This window comes from Anguilla rostrata, chromosome 14 (assembly GCF_018555375.3).
Source record: "Anguilla rostrata isolate EN2019 chromosome 14, ASM1855537v3, whole genome shotgun sequence".
Classification (NCBI taxonomy): domain Eukaryota; kingdom Metazoa; phylum Chordata; class Actinopteri; order Anguilliformes; family Anguillidae; genus Anguilla; species Anguilla rostrata.
Window position 1 is genome coordinate 1,833,548 of NC_057946.1, and position 23,953 is coordinate 1,857,500.

The 23,953-nt window shown below is 47.0% G+C and overlaps 1 protein-coding gene across 1 annotated transcript in view; it reads left to right on the top strand.

The window, feature by feature from the left end:
* Window positions 1–8,112: 8,112 nt before the first annotated feature.
* Window positions 8,113–23,953, top strand: part of lmnb1 (lamin B1) — a 21,397-nt gene continuing 5,556 nt past the window's right edge. Inside the window, exons 1-4 of the mRNA XM_064307885.1 lie at window positions 8,113–8,889; window positions 20,581–20,737; window positions 21,715–21,840; window positions 22,872–23,042. Coding sequence (XP_064163955.1) covers window positions 8,525–8,889; window positions 20,581–20,737; window positions 21,715–21,840; window positions 22,872–23,042 — 819 coding nt within the window. The 5' untranslated portion in view covers window positions 8,113–8,524. The remainder of the gene's footprint in view (window positions 8,890–20,580; window positions 20,738–21,714; window positions 21,841–22,871; window positions 23,043–23,953) is intronic.

Genomic DNA, 23,953 nt, shown 5'->3' on the forward strand with positions numbered 1-23,953 from the left:
AGGCTCCTCCCTCTGAGCGGAGTTAGCGCAGGCTCCCCCTCAGCCGGAGTTAGCGGCTGGCTCCTCCCCCTCAGCGGGAGTTAGCGGCAGGCTCCTCCCTCTGAGCGGGAGTTAGCGGCAGGCTCCTCCCTCTCAGCGGGAGTTAGCGGCAGGCTCCTCCCTCTCAGCGGGAGTTAGCGGCAGGCTCCTCCCTCTCAGCGGGAGTTAGCGGCAGGCTCCTTCCTCTGAGCGGGAGTTAGCGGCAGGCTCCTCCCTCTCAGCGGGAGTTAGCGGCAGGCTCCTCCCTCTCAGCGGGAGTTAGCGGGCTGGAATTTCCTGAAAGATGGCGGAGCTCTATTTGATTTCCCGGTCACGCAAGGACGGAGACGGGGACGGATAAAATGAACCGCTGGTCAGATTCCCTAAAAATCTCTGGACATCTGGCCACATGATGCCCTCTTGCATCTGATTGGCTGCGTTCCCGACCCCCAAACATCTGATTGGCTGCATTCCCGACCCACTTTGATTCCCCAAACGTCTGATTGGCAGCATTCCCGACCCAGATCAACAACCCCCTGTCATTCCTGCAAATGAAAATTCTGTTTTCGTTGATCTACCAGGGTGAATTCTATGAAACCACGCTGGTCATTATCAGCACCTCATGGTGCTTATTTGAAAGAGCTGGGGGCGGTGGGGAGGGGATGGGGGGGTTTCCCGTGCATCCTGGCAAAATTCCCAATCTGGCTCCCCCAGGCTGGTCATCTGATTATCCCCCACTTTAACTGGCTTAAGGGATCCCCCTCTCCCCCAGCTGATGCAAGGGGAGCTTTCTGGCACAGTACACCCAGCTGGGTAGGGCAGTGTCATGCTGAGAGAGCTGGTCTAATATTTTAATTTAACTAATTCACTCTGGATAGGAGCGTGTGCTAAATTACAATGTAATGTAACGGGGGCAGGTTTGTCTTTTGTTTGTTGAATGAATGTTTTTGTTTTAGTATATTATTTATTTATTTGTTATTTTTTTATTTTATTTTTTTATTCATTCATTTGTTATTAATTATTATTATTATTATTATTATTATTATATTAATAATAATAATAATAATAATAATACTTTTTTTTTGGGGGGGGGGGGGGTTTGAAAGGTACTCAACGTGACGCGATTTCTTTAAATTCTTTATTAAAACAACATGCTGTGTGAGGGATAATGACGGGGCTGGGGGGGAATTCCGTTCCGCGTCAATGAACCGCGTTTCTCTCACGAGGGGGAAATTACTGAGATTCTTTTCGGGTTTAGAAACGACCCAACGCGCCACTACTGTCTGGCGCTCGGGCAACGGAGACGGGCGGTACTGTCTGAACAAGAAAACACCGCATTTCAGGACTCCTGCCGCACGCGGCTGACGCCGTCTCCCGCGCATACAGGCCTACGCGTTCAGGCGCCATGGGAACAGCGCGACCGCGATTCCAGGACAGGAGCTAAGCTCGCTAACGGCAATGCGACCGCAATCAGCGCTCCTGCCGGAAGCGTATCCAGCAATTCTTGTGTAGAATTAGAGGACAGGGCGCCGGCAATAACAGTACACAACCAAGATTATAGATTGTGCCAAGAAGAGTGCTTTTAATAGCTGGGTTTTTGAACAGTTTGAACCGCCCCAAACTGTAAACCAAAGCCTTGCAGGAGTCTGACATTTTCCGGAGCAAATTGTTCATTTTCAATTTGTGAGCTTTACATGAAAATATAGTATGCTGAAGTATACTGGTTCATACTTAAGAGGACTTGAAGCATAATTAAAGTTTATATCAAGTCTGCTTAGTATACCATTTTTCAGATGGGTAGTCAATAAAATTATATAAGCTCTGGGAGCTTGATTGTCATATGAGTTAAAATGAGTAACCTATTCTTGAGTAGTGCTTAGTTTGATCCCTTTGGTCCTGCCCTTTGAGGAGTGAGCAGAAATAGACACATTTTTCCCACGTGAATTTGTGTTCAGGAGCACGAGTTTCAGAGAGTCCAGATTTTCAGAGAATTTCAGAGTTTCAGATAGTTCCAAAGTTTTAGAGTTTCAAAGAGTTCCAGATTTTCAGAGAATTTCAGAGTTTCAGAGAGTTTCAGAGAGTTTCAGAGAATTTCAGAGATTTCCAGAGTTTTAAGAGAATATCAGAGAGCTCCAGAGTTTTAGAGAGTATCAGTGTTCCAGAGAGTTCCAGAGGGTTTCTGAGAGTTCCAGAGAGTTCCAGAGGGTTTCTGAGAGTTCCAGAGAGTTCCAGAGGGTTTCTGAGAGTTCCAGAGTGTTTCAGAGGGTTTCTGAGAGTTCCAGAGTGTTTCAGAGACTTTCATGGAGTTCCAGAGAGCAGTGACATGTCGGTAGTAAAGGCAACTGGGGATTAACAGGTATGAAGGGATGAAAGCCCAACCCCAGCTGTCTGTCCCAGATACACACAAGCACGCACACAAACACGCACACACACACACACACACAAACACGCACACACACACACAAACAGCGGACTGTGTTTTTCTCTTAATTTTTCCCTTGATCATTCTTTTAAACATTTCAAACAAACTGTGGTTGATGTGATTGGAGCATTTCAGCCTTGATGTCTTTCAGATTCATTGTGTGATGTATTTGTGCACTCAGTTATCAAAGCATGCCCTGACCCTCCCCCTCCCCCTCCATTTTAAAGAGAATCTGAATCAATACCAGGAAGTGCAGCCATTTGAATTTGACTTTGTTTTGCGCATGTTTTCATAGCCTTTTGTGTTTCTCCACCGCTGCATCAGTTCAGTTTTGACAAAATATTAATCGCATCACAGATTTTACTGTTACACTGGAGGACATGTTCTCTATTTTGTTTTCACGACAGCCGTTTGGAGTGGAGAGTTACAGGGTTTTCTGGGACATTTTTCAACAGTGGATGGACTATAAACAATTTTTATAAAGCATATCTTTTGATTTACGGTCAAATTATGGGTGAAAGCAATCTTGAATATAAGATCATCCATTTTTTTTCAAGCAATTACATACAATGGGATAAAACTGTTATTTTGAAGGTATATCTGCTCGTTTGTGTTTCTGAAATTATACAGGTTTTTACAAATATTTACATTGACCTTTATATTATGAATGAAGCACTATATTGATATTAATTTCCATGCCATGCTATGTAATGACACTGCCTGTGATTGACAGCTCTTTTTCATGTTTCAAACAGTGGATATAAGCTAAGGGGGCGGGGCTCTTTCCCTGGGTCCAATGGGCACTCTGTATTTTGTGTATAGAACAGGGCAGCACTGGTTACAGATAAACTCCCTTCTTTTTAATGGACGTGCTGCACAGAGAGCTGACATTGCCTGAAAAGGTAAGGGTGGATCATCTCTTGTACATATTCAAAATATTTAAACTTTATTTATTTCCCCATTTTGGTGTTTATGAGTCAAAATTATGAAGGGCTCATCGGTGAAACACTCTATGATTCAAAATAGCAAGAGATTAATTATGAAATCAATCATGTACCAGAAACTGCTATGGGAAAGTGTTCAAAACTATTTTTCAGTTTTAATATATTGTAATAACAATATTTTTGACAATCTCTTCATTAAATCTTCTATCAACGATATGGTTCTAATCACATGATGATGAAAAAAACTAAATATTTATACTGTTGTGCGCTGTGAATACACACAGGAAATTCCTCAAATGAAAAAGATTCTCAGTTGTTCTTTATAAAATTCCTCGCTAATGTTGTTTTTTTTAAGTTGCGCTGAGGCACTGTCCTGAGGACTGTAATGACAGGAATGGATCCGTTGTGACTTCACATTTATCACAATCCTATCAATCAATCAGGTTTATTTACAGAGTGCATTTTGTGGTTCCTGAAATTTTCATTTTTAAGTGTTTCCCCCCAGCTGTCCGTCAGTACCTCACCAACACTCTATAGAGGTCCTGCGTGTCCATCAACGGACTTCAAAAAAATCACATGTATAGCCTGCAACGCTCAGTATTGTCTATAGTGTGTAGTGTTAGCTTTAACATGGACCTTTTATATATTGCCTTTCATTGCTTTTGCATTGGTGAGTTCGGCAAAAAGAGATTTTAATTAACCAATTCATTTTTTTTTTATCTCAGGGTGCTTCCTGGTTAAATAAAGGTAATAATAAGTATGTCTATCTTCTAGATCAGTGCTACACAGACTTTTTACACAGTAACTCCTTACAGGCAATACACTGCACTAACTACAATACAAATTATCACTAAAACAAGAAAAACACAAATTGATTGAGAGATTTCTGGGACAGGCAAGGATTAAATAAAAAATATGTTTATTTTCTGAATCAAGCGGTTCCAACAGCCAATGTCCTTGTTAAAAATGTTCAGCACTCTGGAAGGGGGGTCAGACTCATTTATGATAAGGGCTGGCCTACCTAAAGATTGCATTCAAACATAAAGGGAAAGGGAAATGTTAGGCATGTAGGCATGCAGGGTCTCCGACCCCCAATATGGTGTCCTGTGTCTTCTGGTTTGTCTCTTCTGGGCCAAACTCTGCAGGAGGTGAGACCCATAGATTGTCTGCCTAGATTAGGGAATCAGAGAATTTTGAATTGCCCCAATCACATTTGCTTTGATACTTGTGACGGGGAGGCCAGGCCACATTCTTATAAACAATGTAATATTGTATCAGATTTACTGTTTCCCTCTTTAAGGCCATAATCGAAGCAGTACATATCTGACAGATTATATGATAAACAAATTGTCGGGAGTCAGGCATAGAAGTGTGTCAGGAGGAGTTTGCTTTTACAGGCTATGGTGGCCACTGTTTTTTACTTTCATTTCTGATACCCTAAACTAGGGAAGCATGTTACAGCTGGACATCAGGAGAGATGAGTTATCTGAATGTTCTGTTTCATGCGCCAGGGTGCAACCACAGTGTGGCAGTTGGGAATATTTGGATGCAACCCTCAGGGCATTCTGGGTAATTCCTGACCTGATGAAGACCTGAGGGTCCGAACGTTGTGTGTACAGTATATCGTTTGATAAATGTGATTATTGAAGAGCAGTGTACAGGATTTTCCTCCCTTTTACGTTCGAACTCCCCTATAACTCCAGCAGCTACGAACAGACTGGGATGCGCATCTGTTTTTTTTTCTACTTTCTTCACCCACAAAACTCACCTGACCAGATGTTCCACGGTCCCGTCTAGGCCCTGCAGCAGCCCCCCCCACCCCAAAACGCAGCCCAGACTGGTCCCCCACGGAGAGGCTGCGCTGTGCCTAATTGGTCCCACTGGTAGGTGGTCAAGCCCACAGCCTGAGTCCTCCCCTGACCCCGTGACCCCAGGACTGCCATGGCAACCACCATCAGCAGACAGCACGGTTTTTGAACTGCTGTGTTTTTTTTGTTATGACCCTGCCCTGAGGCCAAATCTGATTGGCTGTTCCACTACGCCCTGTGAACTCTCCTGGGCTGCTGCTCAGCTGCATATTACTTTGCATTACATTTATTGGCCAGACGCTTTTTATCCAAAGTGACATACAGTAAGTGCATACCGAAGGTCACTGGAACAGCTACAAAACATCCAGTTCACACAGTAAGCATAGGCAAGGTCAGAGGTTAAGTCAAACAACAACAACCTAGTGTGTGTGATATATATATATATATATATATATATATATATATATATATACACACACAATACACAAGCTGTATATTATATTGTGGGTGAATGTGCTATGGGGAACCCATGTATGTAGCTTTTAGGGAAAACACTGTTTTATAGGAGTCATGTGGATACATCTCAGGCCTTTAAATTCTGCGTATGGCTCCATCATACACTACAACAGTGTTGCAAATTGTCACATTTTAACCTGAAATCCTACACCCTCAAAAAAGATGCATTAATATCCAACACGCTTTTTTGTGTTATTGCTTTTGTGTTACTTCCAACCACATTTTGTGTCAGCTACTACTTTTGTGTAACAAACATACAATCTATAACATACAATCTTGATTTTTAAGTTCTTTATTTTCATTTTTGTGTTCAGCACATTGTGTTGCAAATTTGTATGAAATGTGCTCTATAAATAAAGGCTGATTGATTGATTGATCTATATGTCACCAACAGAGATTTTTTTTAACATAGATTGTGTTGAAAGTAACACAAAATGTGTACTCCTTAATTAGACATGGAGGTGATATGGAGAGATCGAGTGGATCGATTAAAAAATGACTCGTTGTATGTGCTTTTTAACACATCTGTTTTGAGAGTGTAGCTATTTCAAATAATTACTCAAGAATTTTATTTTATTTTTATCTATTTTTAATTGTTTATAATAACCTCCATTTTCCAGGTCATAGAGCACATTACTGCTTAAAGGGGAAGGACTCCAGCAGGATTGCCCAACATGGAATCCCATGATGCACCTTGTTAAAAAAACCATAACATCTTTTGCTTAAACAAGACTGCTAAAATATTTCTTAAGATAACGTATCAGCTGCGATCATCGAATGTCATTGAATGCCGTTTGTAATCGTGCTCCATTTTCCTTTATATATAAATATACTGCACTTTATGTGTGACTCACACATTTCCTGTTCCTGTTCCCTGAACTGGTTCTGGAAAAGTCAAGAATTTTTTCTGTTGTGTTTTAAACAAAATCTACTTTTCACATGAATTTCAATGAATTTATCTCAATCCTCATGTTTTGTGTGGTAAATGCACCCTAAGCCAGAAAGATGTTTAAAATTTATTGATCTCTCAAAACAAAAAGGGAAAGAGTGTTTATTCAGCCAATTCTGTTTTATGGTGGCATTTGTGTAATGAAAGAGCAGACTGCATAGATTAAATATTAGCTTGACCAGCTGGCCCAAGTTTGCATCATTTCAATTGGCCACCTCTCAGAAGCTGGTGTCTGAATTCCAATTATGAAAGCAGAACGCCAATCAAATTTCTGCTTGCAGTGCACAAAATATAAAAGAGTGAAGATAGTTGAGAAAATGCCGTGCATACCAAGTCAATAATATGAATAAACCGCTGTGCGTTTGCGTGAAAAGTCACGAGAATGTGAACACTATCAGCAGTAAGATACTGGATGTGACTTTCTTTCCTAATTTGTTTTCTAACACTTCTCATATTGAAATAGCTGCGTGTAGCATATAGACAATAACACAGTCTTGTTATTCCTTTGCTAATGCACATACATCATGTTTAATTTTACTACAATGACAGGGTGTATTTTTCCAGTCAATAACATTTTATTAAAATGCAACAGCCCTTTTAACCCTTTAAACAACATCTGACCCCTTGAAGAGTAGGCTTTTTGGGATGATTTTTTTTGATAAATTCAGACGCCATTTTGTTCCAGAACGCCGTTGCTCTCAGTTACCAGTTGTTCCATCAGCATTAGAATGTTCTGCGTTAGAATGTTTAGTCAGTAGCATTCTAATCACACATTTGTGATCTTGCGCCTTAAAGTGCCAACGCCCTCTTCTGTCCACGATTACATGTTGAAACATAGTTGTTTAATATCGCCCAATGTATTTGACTTTTCTCCGGAATCATAATACTCATTAATGCCGGAACAATTAGGGTGATGGTTTTGCTCCAGAGACGCAAATCTGATTATAGTAATGTCACACCTCTCTGAGTCTCGCGACGCGCCCACGTTAGGAGCTTTAGCGCAAGTTCACCATATGGCAAAGGACTCAGGCCCAGCACACCACAGAACTCAAGACAGCTCTGCTGTTTTCTTTAAGCTTTGCAAATGCCGCGGTTAATCCCGTTAGGGAACCGTTCAGGGTTCATTCATCTAGTTTTCCAGCAAATTGAAGGCAAATGTATTTGTTTATTGCGACATAACGATTATCTCATTCGATGTTTCTCATTGTAACAAAAAAATAGAAGCGTTCTTGGCTCAAAAAATGAAAATATTTTTGAGGCAAATGCAATAAATGAACAAATAGATGAAACAAACAAAAACAAAGACAACGTATCTCATTTCACAAATCCCACGTGCAGTGGCGATTTTGGCGCAATGCATGAAGCATTCCTCTTCTATTTTGAATTCTGTCTCAGATCGTAGGGTTGAAAGGACGCGTTTCGTTGCACCTCGCCATTGGTCTGCCGCGGTCACGTCGCTGCTACATACTCATGAGCGGCCATATTAGTCAAACCCTTTCTTTCATTCGGTTAAGAGACAAAGTGAGGGGTGCTTCCATTAGCTTTGCGGCTTTCTTGTCTTTTCTTTGCATTTTTCTAGCTTGCCTTTGCCAGCATTGCGATATTTTAGCCGGGGTTACGCTTTTCGTCCAACTTGTTTATTGAACGATTTCCCCCCCCATTCGCGACCCGAGGTATCCTAGATATATTTAGCCAACAAACGTCTCATCTTACCGAACAACGTTTATCTTGCCCTTGCATTAATTTCCCTGCAATAGTGAGCGAGAGAGAGAGGGAATTTTAAATTATTTTATATTTCGTTACTTACCGGCACTACAATTCTAGGAAATAGCATTTCGTTACTAAGTATCTGCGTTTTTTCGTTACAATGGCGACCGCAACTTCGACTCCGGCCGGACAGAGAATAAGCACCCGCACCAGTGCCGCCAGCACTCCACTTAGCCCCACGCGGATATCCCGGCTTCAGGAGAAAGAGGAACTAAGCAACCTGAACGACCGGCTGGCCGTTTACATCGACAAGGTCCGCAGCCTCGAGTCCGAGAACAGCGTTCTCCACCTGCAGATTTCGGAGAAGGAGGAGGTGAGGAGCCGCGAGCTCACGGGCTTAAAATCACTGTACGAGACCGAGCTCGCCGACACCAGGAGATCCCTCGATGACACCGCCAAGGAGCGCGCGAGGCTGCAGATCGAACTGGGAAAGCTCAGGACCGAGCACGAGCAGCTGCTGCAAAGGTAAGTTTTGCTTCCTGGTTTAAAAAATGGTCAATTTGGTTTATTTGAGCCGAACAACACGACATTCTGGCCCCATAGGTTACGTTTTATCCGTTTACATTTAAAGACGAGCCGTTTAAGTTCACCGCGTGTATCAAGTTGTCACTATATCGAATGTAATGGATACATGTAGCCAGTAGCCAGATCATTTTACAGCGAGAACTGCGAACGCTTCCTAACGAATGTATCTAATCCCCATCGCTACAATGTTTTCAACTTTGAAAGAAATTTACATTTTATCGGGAAGTGTTTTGTTTAAACGAGTTTGACGTGTTTTAATGAAAATATGCAACTTAATTTAATCAAAGGGAATGTTGTTGGCAACTGGTGTGTTTGTCATTGTTTATAGACGCTTGCCCAAAGTTTATCTTAAGTGTGGCATGCTAAGTAAATGCTATCGATTCATTTCCGATTTTCCTACTGCCACACCTTTTTTATTGAGAAGGGGGGGAGGGGCACGCACCTTCATTCCTGACCTTTTTTTCCGGTGGAATTTACATCGTCGTTACGCTGCTTTTGAAATCGGACCCTTGCCTATATTGTCACACCCTCTGCACTTGTGGCAAATAAACAACTTTCGGTTTTTGCGGTTGGATATGAGTGAATGGGTTGTCGCTCCGCCGTGGTGGTGGACATGAAAAAAGGGGAGTTTGTGTCATATGTGGAAGTATGGGAGGGGACGTGGTTTGAACGCTGCAAGAGAACCGCCTCTCTCCTGTGCCCTATCGCAGTATTACTATCAGGGAATTTCAGCCGTTGGAGTAGGATTACAGTTTGTAGTTACTGGGCTACAGTACGGGGCTTCTGACGCGTAGGAGTTCTTGGAAAGTTTAGAGTTTTTTTTATTTTTTGTAACTTCATTCTTTATTCGTATGTGTGTTTCCTATCTCCCACTCCCCCCAAAAATAAAAATAAATTTTATATACATGCATACATGTAGCAAAACACTGTTCATTATTCAAAGCATTGTTCCTTCCCTGCCTTCCATGACGGTTTGTTACGGCAGAAATGTTCTGCTGCCCGAGAAAGCACGTTTCCCACTCGGGTGGAGCGGGTCCTTTTCTGTTATTGCAAGCGAGGGTTCGCCCCTCGGCCCTTCCCCTCCAGCTTCCTCCTGGCCCGCGGGAGCTTTAGCTCGCTGGAAGAAAAACGCCTCCTCTTGTCCCGTGAAGTGGGCACATCTGGGACTTTAATGGCAAGGTTCCTATCAAAGCTGCTGAACCGTATCCAAGGGTATACTCAATTTGCCGCGCGGTTATTTGGCATTATTCCGTGCATCAGTCTCTTCGGTGAAACTTAAATGTTTCATCACTCGAGTTTAGACTCTGCCTGGACATACTTTCTATTGTTTTATTCTGTGTTGTATTTTATTTGTGTCTTTCTCGTGTTTTATTATGGGATGCACTTGGTATCGCATTTGATTGTCTAAAAATGGCTATATAAATAAAGTTTGATTGATTTCTACTGACTGGTTGAGGGCTTTGAATCTCCCGATGCTGTACTTGGGGTGTCTGCGGCAACAATCTTTTGAGGAAGAACCCTTTTTTGTTCTCTAAGGTGGTCCCCAGGAAGAATGCACACATCTCGAGTCGCAGGCAGTGGTCTGCCGTTCGCTGTGTAATCTCTCTAATCCCGTGGGGTTCTTATGTAGCCGTTAGTTTAGTAATCTTGCCGTCTCACAGAGAGGCCACTGCCCGAGTCATGCTTCTGCTGCACACCGTGTGGGTGTGTGTCTGTCTGTGCGTGTGTCTGTCTGTGCGTGTGTCTGTCTGTGCGTGTGTCTGTCTGTGTGTCTGTGCGTGTCTGTGTATGTGCGTGTGTGTGTGTCTGTGCGTGTCTGTATATGTGCGTGTGTGTGAATGTGTGTCTGTGTGCGTGCGTGTGTGTGTGCATGTGTTTGTGTGCGTGTATGTGTTTGCGTTTCCGTGTGTGTCTGTCTGTGCGTGTCTGCGTATGTGAATGTGTGTGTGTGTCTGTCTGTGTTTGTGTGTGTTCACATTCGTGTGTCTCCGTGTGTGTGCACCCGCGTGTGTCTGTCTGTGGGTGCCTGTGTGTGTGTGCGCGCGCCTGTCTGTGTGTGTGTGTGCGTGTTTCCTCATGGCGGCTCTGGCAGTGTGTTTTCAGAGGGAATTCCGTGTGTGTGTGTGTGTGTGTGTGTGCGCGTGTTCCCTCATGGCGGCTCTGGCGGACTGTTTTCAGAGGGAATTCCGTGTGGAATGTGGGCCCCTGTAATGGCAGTCACATGGGATGTTTGCGAGCTCCGAAGTCCCGACAGCGCTCGCCACCTCCCAAATCACCCGCCACCCCCCACCGCCCCCCCCCCCCCCACTGTGCACCACAAGCACCCATAATGAACCGAACCCCGCAATTAGTACGGCTTGTGATTGTGCCGCCGTGGAATTCCGTTACCCATGTCTGATTCACTCAGGAGCGGTAAACTTGAGATTCCTCTGGCCTGGGAAAAAAAGATACTGTTCCTGGGCGGACAGTACTTACCGGTTCACAGACCATTGCCCCCCCCACCACTCCCCCTTTCTCCAGGTCCCGGGACGGTGTAACACCTCTCTCAGAAGAACGGGTTCCAAAAGGCTCCTCTGTGTGTCTCCACAGAGGAACCCTGCCTCGCTCAAGGGTTCTTTGTCGGGCGAAATGGTTCAGCCTTGGAGCTTTAACTCTTCTCACACCTACCATACAGATTTCCATGAAGGACTGAGAAGCGTTCCCGCTTGAAGACGAGCCTCTCTTTGTGTGTGTGTGTGTGTTGGGCTGGTGGAGATGTTGATTAGTTTCTGTTTTAAATATTCGGTGCTAATTAAGGGTATATGTTAAACCTGCAGTGGCCAGGCGTCAGCTGTAGCGGCGTTGTCGCGGTAAACACCGCTGCTGTATGAGAAGATCCAGTTTCGTTCAGACAGCCATGCGGGGTGAATTATCCGTTTTTTTCAGATTTAATTTGCAGTTGGAGTGGAAACATCTGTGGAATTCTGTAGCTGATTGGCAGACGCAGCAGCTGATTGACAGACGCAGCCGTACGGTTGTGTCTGACTCCGCCCACCAGCACGTGAGCTCTCTGCCAGATGTGCCTGTAGCCTCAGGTGGGCCGTAGGTCACCTGGAGTCGATCACTGAGTTTGTGAATGGAGGCGCGTTGGGGGTGCAAGGACCGCAGCTGCTACGCTAATAGCCATCATCTGCTGTGTGTGTGTGTGTGTACAGCAGCCATATAGCTGCATAGGGCTGAGTGTGTGTGTGTGTGTGTACATCAGCTGTACAGCTGCACAAGGCTGTATGTGTGTGTGTGTGTACATCAGCTGTGCAGCTGCATAGGGCTGTGTGTGTGTGTGTGTGTGTGTGTATTAGTGTGTACATCAGCCATATAGCTGCACAGGGCTGCGTGTGTGTGTGTGTGTGCGCGTGTGCGTGTGTGTGTGTGTGCGCATCAGCTGTACTCAGCTAACCTTTCTAAGCTCTGTGGACTCCAGACCTAATTTGCTCTCTCCATGTAAATGTAATGAGTCTGTCACCAGCCTGGCAAATGTAGCCTTGTCGGAAAACCGGAAGAAAGGCAGTTTATTTTTTTTCTAGTCCCATTTCCTGCCTTTCCCTCATCTAAGGTCACGGTCAGTCTGCACCAGCTGCAGGTGACCCCGGTCCTGCAGGTGACCCCGGTCCTGCAGCGGCGGTGCCGTTTCTGGTTTTGTGCGTGTTTGAGCGGCTGTGGCTGGAGTGTGTATCCTGGCTCGGCTCCAGTTCATTTCCCATCGCATCACAGGCACGAGCCTTCAAGAGATGATGCTGATACGTCCCCTTAAAATACTATTACTACACTCCTCCTACCCCGTCCCAAAGGAAAAAACAAACTGTCAGTCAGGTTCTGTTTGGATCAGAAAGGTAATTTGATGCAAGTGAGCTCAGTGATTTCCCCGTGTGGGGGTGACTGGCCCGTTGTGCTGTGTTTGGACAGATGTGGCTAAGCTTGTTAGCGGTCTTAGTGCTCTGTTGGTATTAACGAGAGCTCCTGGTGCGTTTTCTCCCTCCTCTCGATCCGTTCTGATACCAGAGGAACTGCACGCGGGACCACTGCCTTTTTAGGTTGTTTCTGCATTTTTAACTTGAGGCCTGGAATGAGAAATATTCTCATATCTGATGGTCCCGTTTAGGCTGGTGTTGAGAGATCGACGGGAAGCTCGGGTTCTCCTCTGCATTCTCGAGTTTAGTTATGCCGCAGCCTGCTAACCAGCACTGGCGTTTCTGTGACAACCATCCCACTGTCAGCGGCCCTGATCTGGAAACAGTGTAGGGGGAGGAGCCTAACTGTGACACATGGAGGGGGTGGGGCTAACTCCATTTGTAGGAGGCGGGCCCAAGCTTGATATGGGGGGGGGGGGAGGGGTTGGCTAACCCCACTGTGTAGAGGGGTAAGTGGTAACCAAGGCAGGGGTGAATCAGAAGGCATAAAATTATTGGAGAAATTAGGGGTGGGACTCGGTCGCCATGGGCAGAAGAAAACCGGTCAGCGTCACTCTCTGATTGGCCAGCCCAGACCCGTCTGTCTTCCCCATAAGGTTCTGGATTCGAGTTAAGGCCGGCCAGGTCCTCTCTGCTCGGCAGTTTGCATGTTCTCCCTGTGTCCACGTGGATTTCCTCCGGGTGCTCCAGCTTCCTCCCACAGCCCAAAGGCATGCAGGCTCCTGGGCTCACTTGCAAAACAGATGCAAATCTCACTTTTACTGCCCTGGTGAAATAAAGGTTAAATACTTTTATTTATTTATTTATTTATTTATTTATGTAAGTGAAGTTTATGAGTCTGGCCAGGTGATTTGGAAGCTTGGAGCCCCAGTACCTAGTGTCGCTGCAGTGGGCTGCCCCAGTCTGGGGTCACAGGGTTTTTATACACAGCTGTGATGCGATTTGAGAGCCAAAATGGCGGCAGTGCGGTGTGGTGGGTGGAGAAGCAGGCCTTTCTCTTTGCTCTTCTCAAGAGGTTGCAGGTTCAGTTCCCTGGTGGGGCACAGCCTCTGTGCTCTGAAGCCAGGTGCTTAGCCTAAATAACTGTAGTGAATACTGGTAAATAAAAAGCTATGCAAGTGGAGTGGTAAAAACAAATAAGTATTTTTTTTTAATGTAAGCTGTCCCAAGTCCCTCTGGGTATTATGTAATGAAATATCAGGGCTCCTGTGCTTGCTGCCAGTTTGTGCTGCTGCTCATAGGCTAGGCTAAGCTGAGCTAAAGAGACAGTAACTCTTAGCATGCTGGTAGTGACACACATACAGAAGACTGAGATAAAGAGACTAACTGTTTGCTTGCTGATTGTGCCACACATGCGGAAGGGGACTGTGGAGCGTGTTCATTCCGTAGGCTTTGGGTTCCTGGTGTGAGCGGTGGGCTTCGTAAATATCTCAAATGTTTAAAAGTGCACTTAGAATATTTGGAGTGGTGTGAAGTTTGAGTTTTGAAATTCAGCGAAGGCTGACGTGCGGTTGAGTCGTAGCCGCGGTAACCCCTGGTAACCACGGGAGCGGCGGCTGGCGGCTCGGCCCTGAGCGCGCTCTCTGAGGCGACCCGGGTGCGTAAACGTAGCGCTGCTCGCGCGGCGCTAGCCCGCGTGCTCTGGGACTCCTGCCGCAGGTAAGTGAGGTTGTTCCAGGTAAACTGCTCTCGATGGTTTGATTTCCATGGCCGCTCACAGTGAGGCTCCTGCCGCGTTTCTCCTTACCGCTGCGTTTCTCGTGTTTCTCCGTTGTTGTCTTTGGCCTCCTGAGCTCCCTGGATAAGACGTCTCATTTGGATCGTCTTCCTGTTCTTTTTTTATGGCTGAAGTAAAATATGATTTTTGTGTGCAGACCGATAAGCCTGCGATAAGAGCTTTTTTTTCCCCTCCCCGCCAGCACTGAACTGGAGTCACTGCCTGGCTGTTTAGCCGCAGTGGTAAAAGGGTGTGTCAGCTTTGCAGAGGCTGTTCTAAAGCCAGGTCACTGCACCTTGCGGGTAGCAACACGTTTCCAGGGAGTTAACCCACAAGGCTGAAAGCCTGGTCTGTTTGTCAGCGAGGGGGCGGGGCAGCCGTTTGATTGACAGGAACAGTGCAGCATGCCTCAGCACCTGTCTGTGAGCCGCGTGGGGAACAGACGCCCTTTCTTTGGGGAGACGGCCTCTTCAGCACGTGTTCTTAAGTTCACTAGCCCCCCCCTCCCCTGGACTCCCCCGTATTACGCTGAACTGTTTCACTGAGGATTCTCCAGGGGGAGGGAGAGGGCGGGGCACGTGTGTGAGAAGCGGGGGCAGTTGTTTTTGTTCAAAATCGAAGGCTTATTTGAATCTGAACAGCCCACGTTTTGACTGACGGGACGGCCATCGCTGTGGCGCTAACTAAAGCCAGAGAGAGAGGGGGAGAGAGCCGATCCCGTCGGTCGGGAGTTAGCGCTGAGGTGGCACTTTTCGGTGGCGTTTGGAACGGCGGTGCTAAGCGCTTACGAGCGTTGCCCCAGCGTTGTGCTGTGGTTCTGCTCTGTGCAAGAATACACTTCTGTTGTTATTGCTTTTAAACCGCTTATCTGTTTAACCTTTTGAGGTGTGAGATCATAAATCTGTGATTAGAATGTTCCTGACTGAGCATTCTAATGATGATGTCACAGTCACTGCTGGCGACTGAAGGCAATGGAGTTCTAGAACACTGACTTAGAATTTTGGAGAGAGAGAGAACCATGTTCCAATAAATCTGCTCTTCAAGGGGCTAAATCTGCGTTTAATGGAACGCTTGTGGAAACTTGTGGTCTGTTTACCGTTGGGGTCAAGCTCTGTGGGGGGAGGGGCTTTAATGGGGCTCCTTGTTTGGAAGGGTGGCTTCTGTATTTGCTTGTGCAGTCATCGTTGCCCTTGCCTGCTGAATGGGTCCTCTGACAGGGACAGTACACACCTCTTAATAATGCACTAGGTGGGTGTATGAAACTGTGCTCCTCTGTTAAACAGCATCTTTATTTCATGCCTGTTTCCTCATGCTGGGGGGGGTGGGGGTTGTCGGAGTAAACAGCAAATGGCCACGTGGTGCAGATCTTTAAAATATAGCGTCTTTGTGGGGCAGGTTTGAGTGACAGGGCAGCTGGGATTTGCTGATGTGTCGCTCCCTGATTGGAGCAGCTGTTTCTCACAGGAACAGGGGAGTTTGCACAGGTCTGCTGTGGCCTGTCCGCTCGAACCCAGGATGACTGAGGTCCCCCCCCCCCCGTTTGTGTGCTTTTGTGTGTGTGTGTGTGTGTGTGTGTGCGCTTTTGTGTGTGTGTGTGTGTGTTTTTGTGCTTTTGTGTGTGTGTGTGTTCATTCTAGTTCAGGGTTCTGTAGGCTTGAATAATCATGTGTGTGTTTTAGCTTGTTTTATAAATGAGGTGTAAAGCTGCACGCTTATAGAATGTGGGGGTTTTGGTTCAGAGCTGGGTTTGGTTTCTGCCAGTGAGTGACTCCCAGTGTTCTCTGACCCGCCCAACCCCCCCGCCCCCCGTTTCTCCTGCTCCTGTGTGAAATTCCTGACATTCCGGAGGCATTCCGAACGTTCCCTGACTCACCTAGCCGCCGGTGGGACCCGCCCTCACCTCCCGACCTGGAGCCGGTGGGGGCGTAACAGTGCCCCTCTGCCTCCGCAGGGGCCTCTCAACCCCCCCCCCCCGCCCCCCCCTTCTCTCCCTGCCCCCAGGGTCATCTCAGCCCCCCCCCCAGGGTCCTCTTGACCCCACAGAACAATGATTGATGAATATTTTATGATCTCTCAGGGTCTGGTTAGATTTCTGTGCGTGCGTGCGTGTGCGCGTGTGCGTGCGTGTGTGCCTGTGCGTGCGTGCACCTGCTATATCACTTACTGCGTGAATAACGGTGACTTGTGCATGATATACAGTTTTTTTTTTTTTTTTGCCTATTTGGCTCTTGAATGGCAATGCATCTGCGTCTCTGTAGCCAGCAGTCTGCATGCTCCAATGAGACCTTTTTAGAGATGTGGGTGGGTGTCTTTTTTAAAACATTTTTTAAATTATTAGTTTTAATAAAAAACCTTTTTTTTTTTTATTGGACTTTTTCCTGCCCACAGGACGGCCCGGTATTGCATATAAAGCTCTGGGATGGTCGTGTGTGCACTTGGCACGACGGTTATGGTGACAGGCTTCAGCCTAACTCCTCATTTCTGCTTCCTCACGCGACGCTTTCTACAGCTGTTGTGTTCACCTGTCGTGCGCCTCTGGAATCGTGTGTCATGGGCACCAGCGTACTTGGTCGTGCCGTGTGATTGGACGGTTCGCAAATGCAAACAAATGGCCAGGATTGTGGCGTCTTGTTACCCTAACAGAACCCTCCCTGCAGGCCTTTCGCTGAAGTGTAAATGCCACCCGTCCTGCGACACCTTCATTTCTGTCACTCAGACACTTGTCCAAAGCGTCCTGAAACAGTGTCTGAATCAGGCTTTTTTTTAGTGATGGCAGGGGAAAACCTTAAGAGAGAAGGACATCTTCTCTCTGTGTGGTGACCAGAGGGAGATTTACACACCGGCCTGGTGGTCAGTCATGTAGCTTGACTACATATTGCACATTGTGGGCAGGGACACACATTTTGCTTTATCCTCCAGCTAATGGTATGTCATTCAGGAAATTATCAGAAGTCCTCAGATATAGTAATAATATGGGCCTAATACCTTCTCTGTTGTGACATACAGTTGGTTACACTTTTGATGGCAAAAAGGGTAGCAACCAACTGTACAAGTTCATATAGCTTTACATATTTTTTTGATGTTGGTTGGCTAAAGTTGCCATCTTGCCAACCCTCAGTCAACCAGACTACTGAGCTAGATGTGGTACAGGTTCTATAACACTAGCTTGTTTTCATCTTATTACCCAGCTGAATACAGTCTATCAATCCAGCCTGATGCAATGCAGCGTTACCCGTATGAACCGTAAATACTGTTGTTTATCTTTGAATGTCTGGCTATTCTTGTATTGCACCCAGTGTTCAACAGCTTGGCTGGCCTGTTTGCTAACGCTAGCACACTGCAGTTGCAACAACAATCCTGTCAATCAGGTTTAAAAAAAAAAACAAAAAACTATATTACTGCCAACTAGTAGATTACCTTCACATTGACCTTTATAATTCGAGTTACGTTTACGTTAAAGAATCTGTGACTGCTTGTGGATCTGACAGTACTTGTAAAAAAAAAAAACTTGGGCTTGGAGACGTTGGCATTGATGTATCACCTGATGGATGGAGAGTAAGGCCAGCTATCAGTACCAGGCTGGTATTGGTCTGGTCCCAGGCCCACTGTCTGAGGGGGAGGGAGGGAGGGAGGAGCAGGAGGAGGAGGAGGAGCAGGAGGAGGAGCAGGAGGAGGAGGAGGAGGAGTGAACTACAGCCTGCATACCACACTCTCCCTGTAAGAGACAGGTACCTGCATACCCCACTCTCCCTGTGAGAGACAGGTACCTGTGGGCGGGTCTTACAGTAACAGTCCAGTCATTTCTGTTGTTGTGGGTCAGCATGGACAATACTGAAGTCAAATTACCTTAAACCTGTGATCTTCATCCCTGGTCCTGGTGAGCTGCAGGGTCTGCTGGTTTGTGCTGTTACTCTGCACTTGATTGTTTTAATCGATCAGTCGACTACAGTTAACTCATCTCACCTGGTTTCTTGGGTCTGAACTGGTTGCTGATATTACTGTGATAATACCAGAGGTGGGTAACCCGGCTTCAGAGAGTAAAAAGACTGACCATGCATTTGCTCCACCAACATGCACTAAACCAGCTGAGATTACAATAATTAGTTCTCCCATCGTGCTGAAGAGTTATGCTAATTAGACTCAGCTGGTTTAGTGCATGGTGGTGGAGCAAATACATGGTCAGTCTGTTTACTCTGTGAAGCCGGGTTACCCACCTCTGGGCATTACGGCAGTCCAGGATCCGGAATGAAGCTCTCTGCCTTAAAGCCCCAGTGCATTCTGGGGCTGCACAGTGGTTTCCCCACTCTGATGGAGACGCAGCCCGTTTCTGAAGAAGAGAGAGAGAGAGAGAGAGAGAGAGCGAACGGAATTTACTCAGGGTCTGTACAGAATGCATAACATAATGCATTAGTGCTACACGTTCTGCCAATGGCTGCCTTCATCTATTTTTACATCCACTGTGCCTGTGTGAGTTCCGCAGGTTCCTTAGGTCACTGCTCTTGAGTAGTGTCCTGAAGTGAGGCTTCTGATTGGTGGGTGTGTACCCAATTGGTGAAAAGCAGTGTGTGACGATTAGACGAGATAAGACTGTGCTATCTAATTGCGCAGCTTGCACTAATCAATTACCAATTTAATTTGGGTAATTAATGTAATTGATTAATTTTAATCAATTTTTTAATGAAATTGAAAGTGATGCGTGTCTGTCTTTGATAACAGTGAGTTAATGTGTTTAAAACTCTGTGGAAGTCTGAAATCTGACCCTTTTGAGTTGTTTGTTCGTATGATTTAATTTGTTTCACACTGACAACTGTACATTCCCATGACTGAAATCGGGTTAGCAGACATTGATCTTTCATGTGTGTGCATTTGTATGTGTGTACGCTGGTTGGCTGTGTTTCTCCTTTTGCTTGTTCTGCTTGTTTGGGGAGTGTATTTCCAGATGTCTTTTAGAGATAAAAATGTTTAGCTCCACCAGTATTTTAATTTATGTATGAGCGCTCCTTCATTTGATTTGCAGGCTAGGCCATTTGTCAGCATTTCCCCCCCGCCCATGTCTGATTGGCTAGCCTTGATTGCTACGTTATGTTGCTAATGCATACGGATATCCACTATTTGCTTAGCGCCACCTGCCAGTCGGGAGGTCAAATTGCACGCATAAATACATTAAACGCCATGAGATTCTGAGAGAGCTGAGCGCTGTGGGAACTCCCTGCCTGTGTGGAGTCTCGTGATCCTCCGATTCGCAGCGGCAGCCGAGGTCAGAAACCCGCAGGTCAGCTCGCTTTTTGTTTCACGTTCGGGGGGGAAAACCAGTCTACCAGCCGGTCAGTTTACTTTCTCTTTCACATTCTTGGAAAAAGCAGCTCTTCCCGCCGTCGCTGCAGTTCTCTGGTGAACCGCCTCTGCTGTCCCCTGGTAAATAAACCACTCTGCTCCTTTGCCCCAGCGTCTTAATCTCTCACCTGATCGCACTCATTTCCTGCTGGGGCGGGGCGGGGGGTGGGCGTGGCGCTTCGTTTACACCCCCTGGTACTTTCCGTCTCCCTGTGTGCTCGCTGACACAATGACTCGGTGATTTTATCTGGCTGCCGTAGTTTCGTGGCCGTAAGTCCCATGGCCGACAGTGTTTATGACGCTTACAATCTCCGGCTCCTGAGCAGTTTATTGCGCGGTCGGCTCCCGAGGAGTTTGCAGTGCGGTTGGCTGGCTTGTCGTGGGGCAGAGGTCATGTTGATTGTCTACGGGCATAGAATCGCATCGCCTCAATCGCCCGCACCCGTGCTTCCTATCACTCCAAGTGCACTTGTGTGTGATTGGCTCAGATGTGTCACATGGATCAGCGAGTCAACCCTCATGGAGAAATGTGACCCACCCGCCCCCTCCAGGGTGTCTGGGTTGGTGGCTGAAGGTTTGTCTCCTGAGAGTACGTTCTCTCCCCTAATCGAACCCTTACCCCTCCCCCTGCAGCTGTGCCAAGAAGGATGCGGACTTTTCTGGAACCCAGGCCCGGCTCAGGGACACGGAGGCCTCCCTCAACAGCAAGGAGGCGGCCCTGGTGACCGCTCTGTCGGAGAGGAGCACCCTGGAGGCCAGCCTGGCCGACCTGCAGGACCAGCTGTCCGAGGTACGGCCCGAGCGTTTATACTGTAAATCTGAGCGCTGAGATGCAGCCCGAGCGTTTATACTGTAAATCTGAGCGCTGAGGTACAGCTGGAGCGTTTATACTGTAAATCTGAGCGCTGAGGTACAGCTTGAGCGTTTATACTGTAAATCTGAGCGCTGAGGTACAGCTTGAGCGTTTATACTGTAAATCTGAGCTCTGAGATGCAGCTCGAGCGTTTATACTGTAAATCTGAGCGCTGAGGTACAGCCCGAGCGTTTATACTGTAAATCTGAGCTCTGAGATGCAGCTCGAGCGTTTATACTGTAAATCTGAGCTCTGAGATGCAGCTCGAGCGTTTATACTGTAAATCTGAGCGCTGAGGTACAGCCCCAGTGTTTATACTGTAAATCTGAGCTCTGAGATGCAGCTCGAGCGTTTATACTGTAAATCTGAGCTCTGAGATGCAGCTCGAGCGTTTATACTGTAAATCTGAGGTACAGTCCGAGCGTTTATACTGTAAATCTGAGCGCTGAGGTACAGCTGGAGCGTTTATACTGTAAATCTGAGCGCTGAGGTACAGCCCCAGTGTTTATACTGTAAATCTGAGCTCTGAGATGCAGCTCGAGCGTTTATACTGTAAATCTGAGGTACAGTCCGAGCGTTTATACTGTAAATCTGAGGTACAGCCCGAGCATTTATAATGTAAATCTGAGGTACAGTCTGAGCGTTTATACTGTAAATCTGAGGTACAGTCTGAGCATTTATACTGTAAATCTGAGCGCTGGACAATCAGGCAGACACGTGTAAACACAGTAGTTGGCAGGTAGTGGTGGGATTAAAGTAATAATTAAAAATGTAAACACAGTGCGGTTGAGATTTGTGCCACTTCATTCAGAGGGAATGTATTGCACGTGCCTTTGGTGGCCAGCAGAGGGCGCCATAGCTGTGCGCAACGACAGTGTCTCTGAGGGAAACTCTCTCTCTCTTCCGCGCTGCAGCTGGACGCGGGCCTGACCGCCGCTAAGAAGCAGCTGGGGGAGGAGACTCTTCTGCGCGTGGACCTGGAGAACCGCTGCCAGAGCCTGTCCGAGGAGCTGGAGTTCAGGAAGAACATGTTCGAGGAGGTGAGGAGTTGGAGCGCCCCCCCCCCCCCCCCCCCAGGGCAGGGGACACACGCTGCCTCCTGTATTTTGGTAGCACGGTCGTGCAGTAAATTGTACTGTCACCTCACAGTTGGAATCCTCGGCCCTGGGTTTGAATCCCAGCCTGGGCCTTTCTGTGTGGAGTCTGCATGTTCTCCCCCTGTCTCTGGGCCTTTCTGTGTGGAGTCTGCAGGTTCTCCCTGTGCCCCCGTGTGTTTCCTCTGAGACCCAAAGGGGGGGCTGGCGGGAGAACTCACAGGGCCTTGCTGTAAAAGGGCGTTTGTGCTCAGTCAACCGACCCTGTAAAAATTAAGGTTAAATTAAAAAAAAAATGTTTAAAATTATTTTCACCTGGATTAATTGATAGACTACCAAGTACACTTGTGAGACTAGACATTTAATCACATGAAATTTATGCCTATGCTCTTATTTATTCCTTCCTGTGGTAATTTATGGATTTATTAATGTCTGACGCATGCACATAGATGTGCAAATGGACTGCACTGATATGAGCAGAAGCCTCTGGCAGTTATGAGCTTGTGTCCTACATGCCTGAGTGTCAGTGATGCGCTGGTTGATGGCTGATGTGTTATAATGAGAATGGATTTTTACTGCCCTGGGGTGACAGTTTGGGGGGGGGGGGGTGCGCTCACTGACCTGAGAGAGCACTGAGAGCTCAGTGACCCCACCCACGGGTCCGACTGGCTGTGCATCTGTGTGTGCGTGTGCGTGTGTGTGTGTCCCTGTGTGTGTATGTGTCTGTGGGACTGTGTGAGAGTGTGTGTGGGTGAGTGCGAGTGTGCGTCTGTTTGTGGGTCTGTATGCGAGTGTGTGTGTGTGTATATGTGTGTATATGTGTGTATATGTATGTATATGTATGTATGTGTGTGTATGTTTGTCTGTACATGTGTCTGTGTACGTGTGTGTTGGTGCAAGCGTGTGTGTGTGTATGTCAGTATATCTCTGTGTCTGTGTGTGTGTACGGGCCGCACTAACCTGCCCCCCCCCCGCAGGAGCTGAAGGACACGCGGCACAGGCATGAGACCCGGCTGGTGGAGGTGGACTCCGGGCGGCAGGTGGAGTTCGAGTTCAAGCTGGCCCAGGCGCTGACCGACATCCGTCAGCAGCACGACCAGCAGGTGCAGCTGTACAAGGATGAGATGGAGCAGACCTACGTCGCCAAGGTGAGCCTCATGCCCACGGCCCCGCCCCGCCCTGCCCCGCCTGGGGCCCCGCCCCGCCCTGTTCGGTCTGCGCGTGGCCCCTCCTCATCCTGTCCACCAGGTGCCCCGCTCTGTCCCGTCCCGTCCACCTGGGGTCCCGCTTTGCCCTGTTTGGGGCCCGGCCCCGTCCCTCCCCGTCCCACTCCACCCTGTCCCGTCCCCGCCCCGTCCTGTCCACCAGGGTCCCTGCCTCATCCTGTCCTTCTTGTGACACCTGCCCTTGAAGGGTATTTACTTCGACACTGGACTTGCCTGGTATCCAGACTGTGTCATAAAACATGAAAATAAAAACTGAAACTAAACTGAAATGAAAACATTGGCTTTAAAACTAAATGGAAATAATGCTACTGGGTCTGATACTGGCGTTCGCTTCGCCGCCGAATGCGGCTGGATCGTGTCTGTGTCGGGGAACTGGGACCAGTTTACCAGAAGCACAGTCCTGTAGAACTTCAGCTGCTGAAAAATCCCCGAGACGTATGTGGAGGTTCGCATGGTTACAGCAATCGCAAGCATGGTTTCAGAATACTAGACACGAACTTCCGCAGGTCCCAGATGTCTACAAAGCATGCTTGTGCAGTTCTGCTATTTTCATTTTCATATTGTGTGTGGGGTGGGGGAGGGTAGACTAGTGTCTGGTCATTTTTTTCATCCACATGACGCAGTGGTTGTTCCAACAAAAAGTTAGTTTCAGACCCTGGTATTAAAATTGAAGAAAAGATTGCATTTGGTTTCGTTTTTTCTCTTTAGTCAATCGAGATATTTTAACTTTTTTGTTTCGTCAAATTGATCGCAATGACCACTAGATGGCAGTGTGCAGATTGTTTTGCATGGTGTGGCTAAACTTCCTTATGTTTATTCTGGGCGCGATTTTG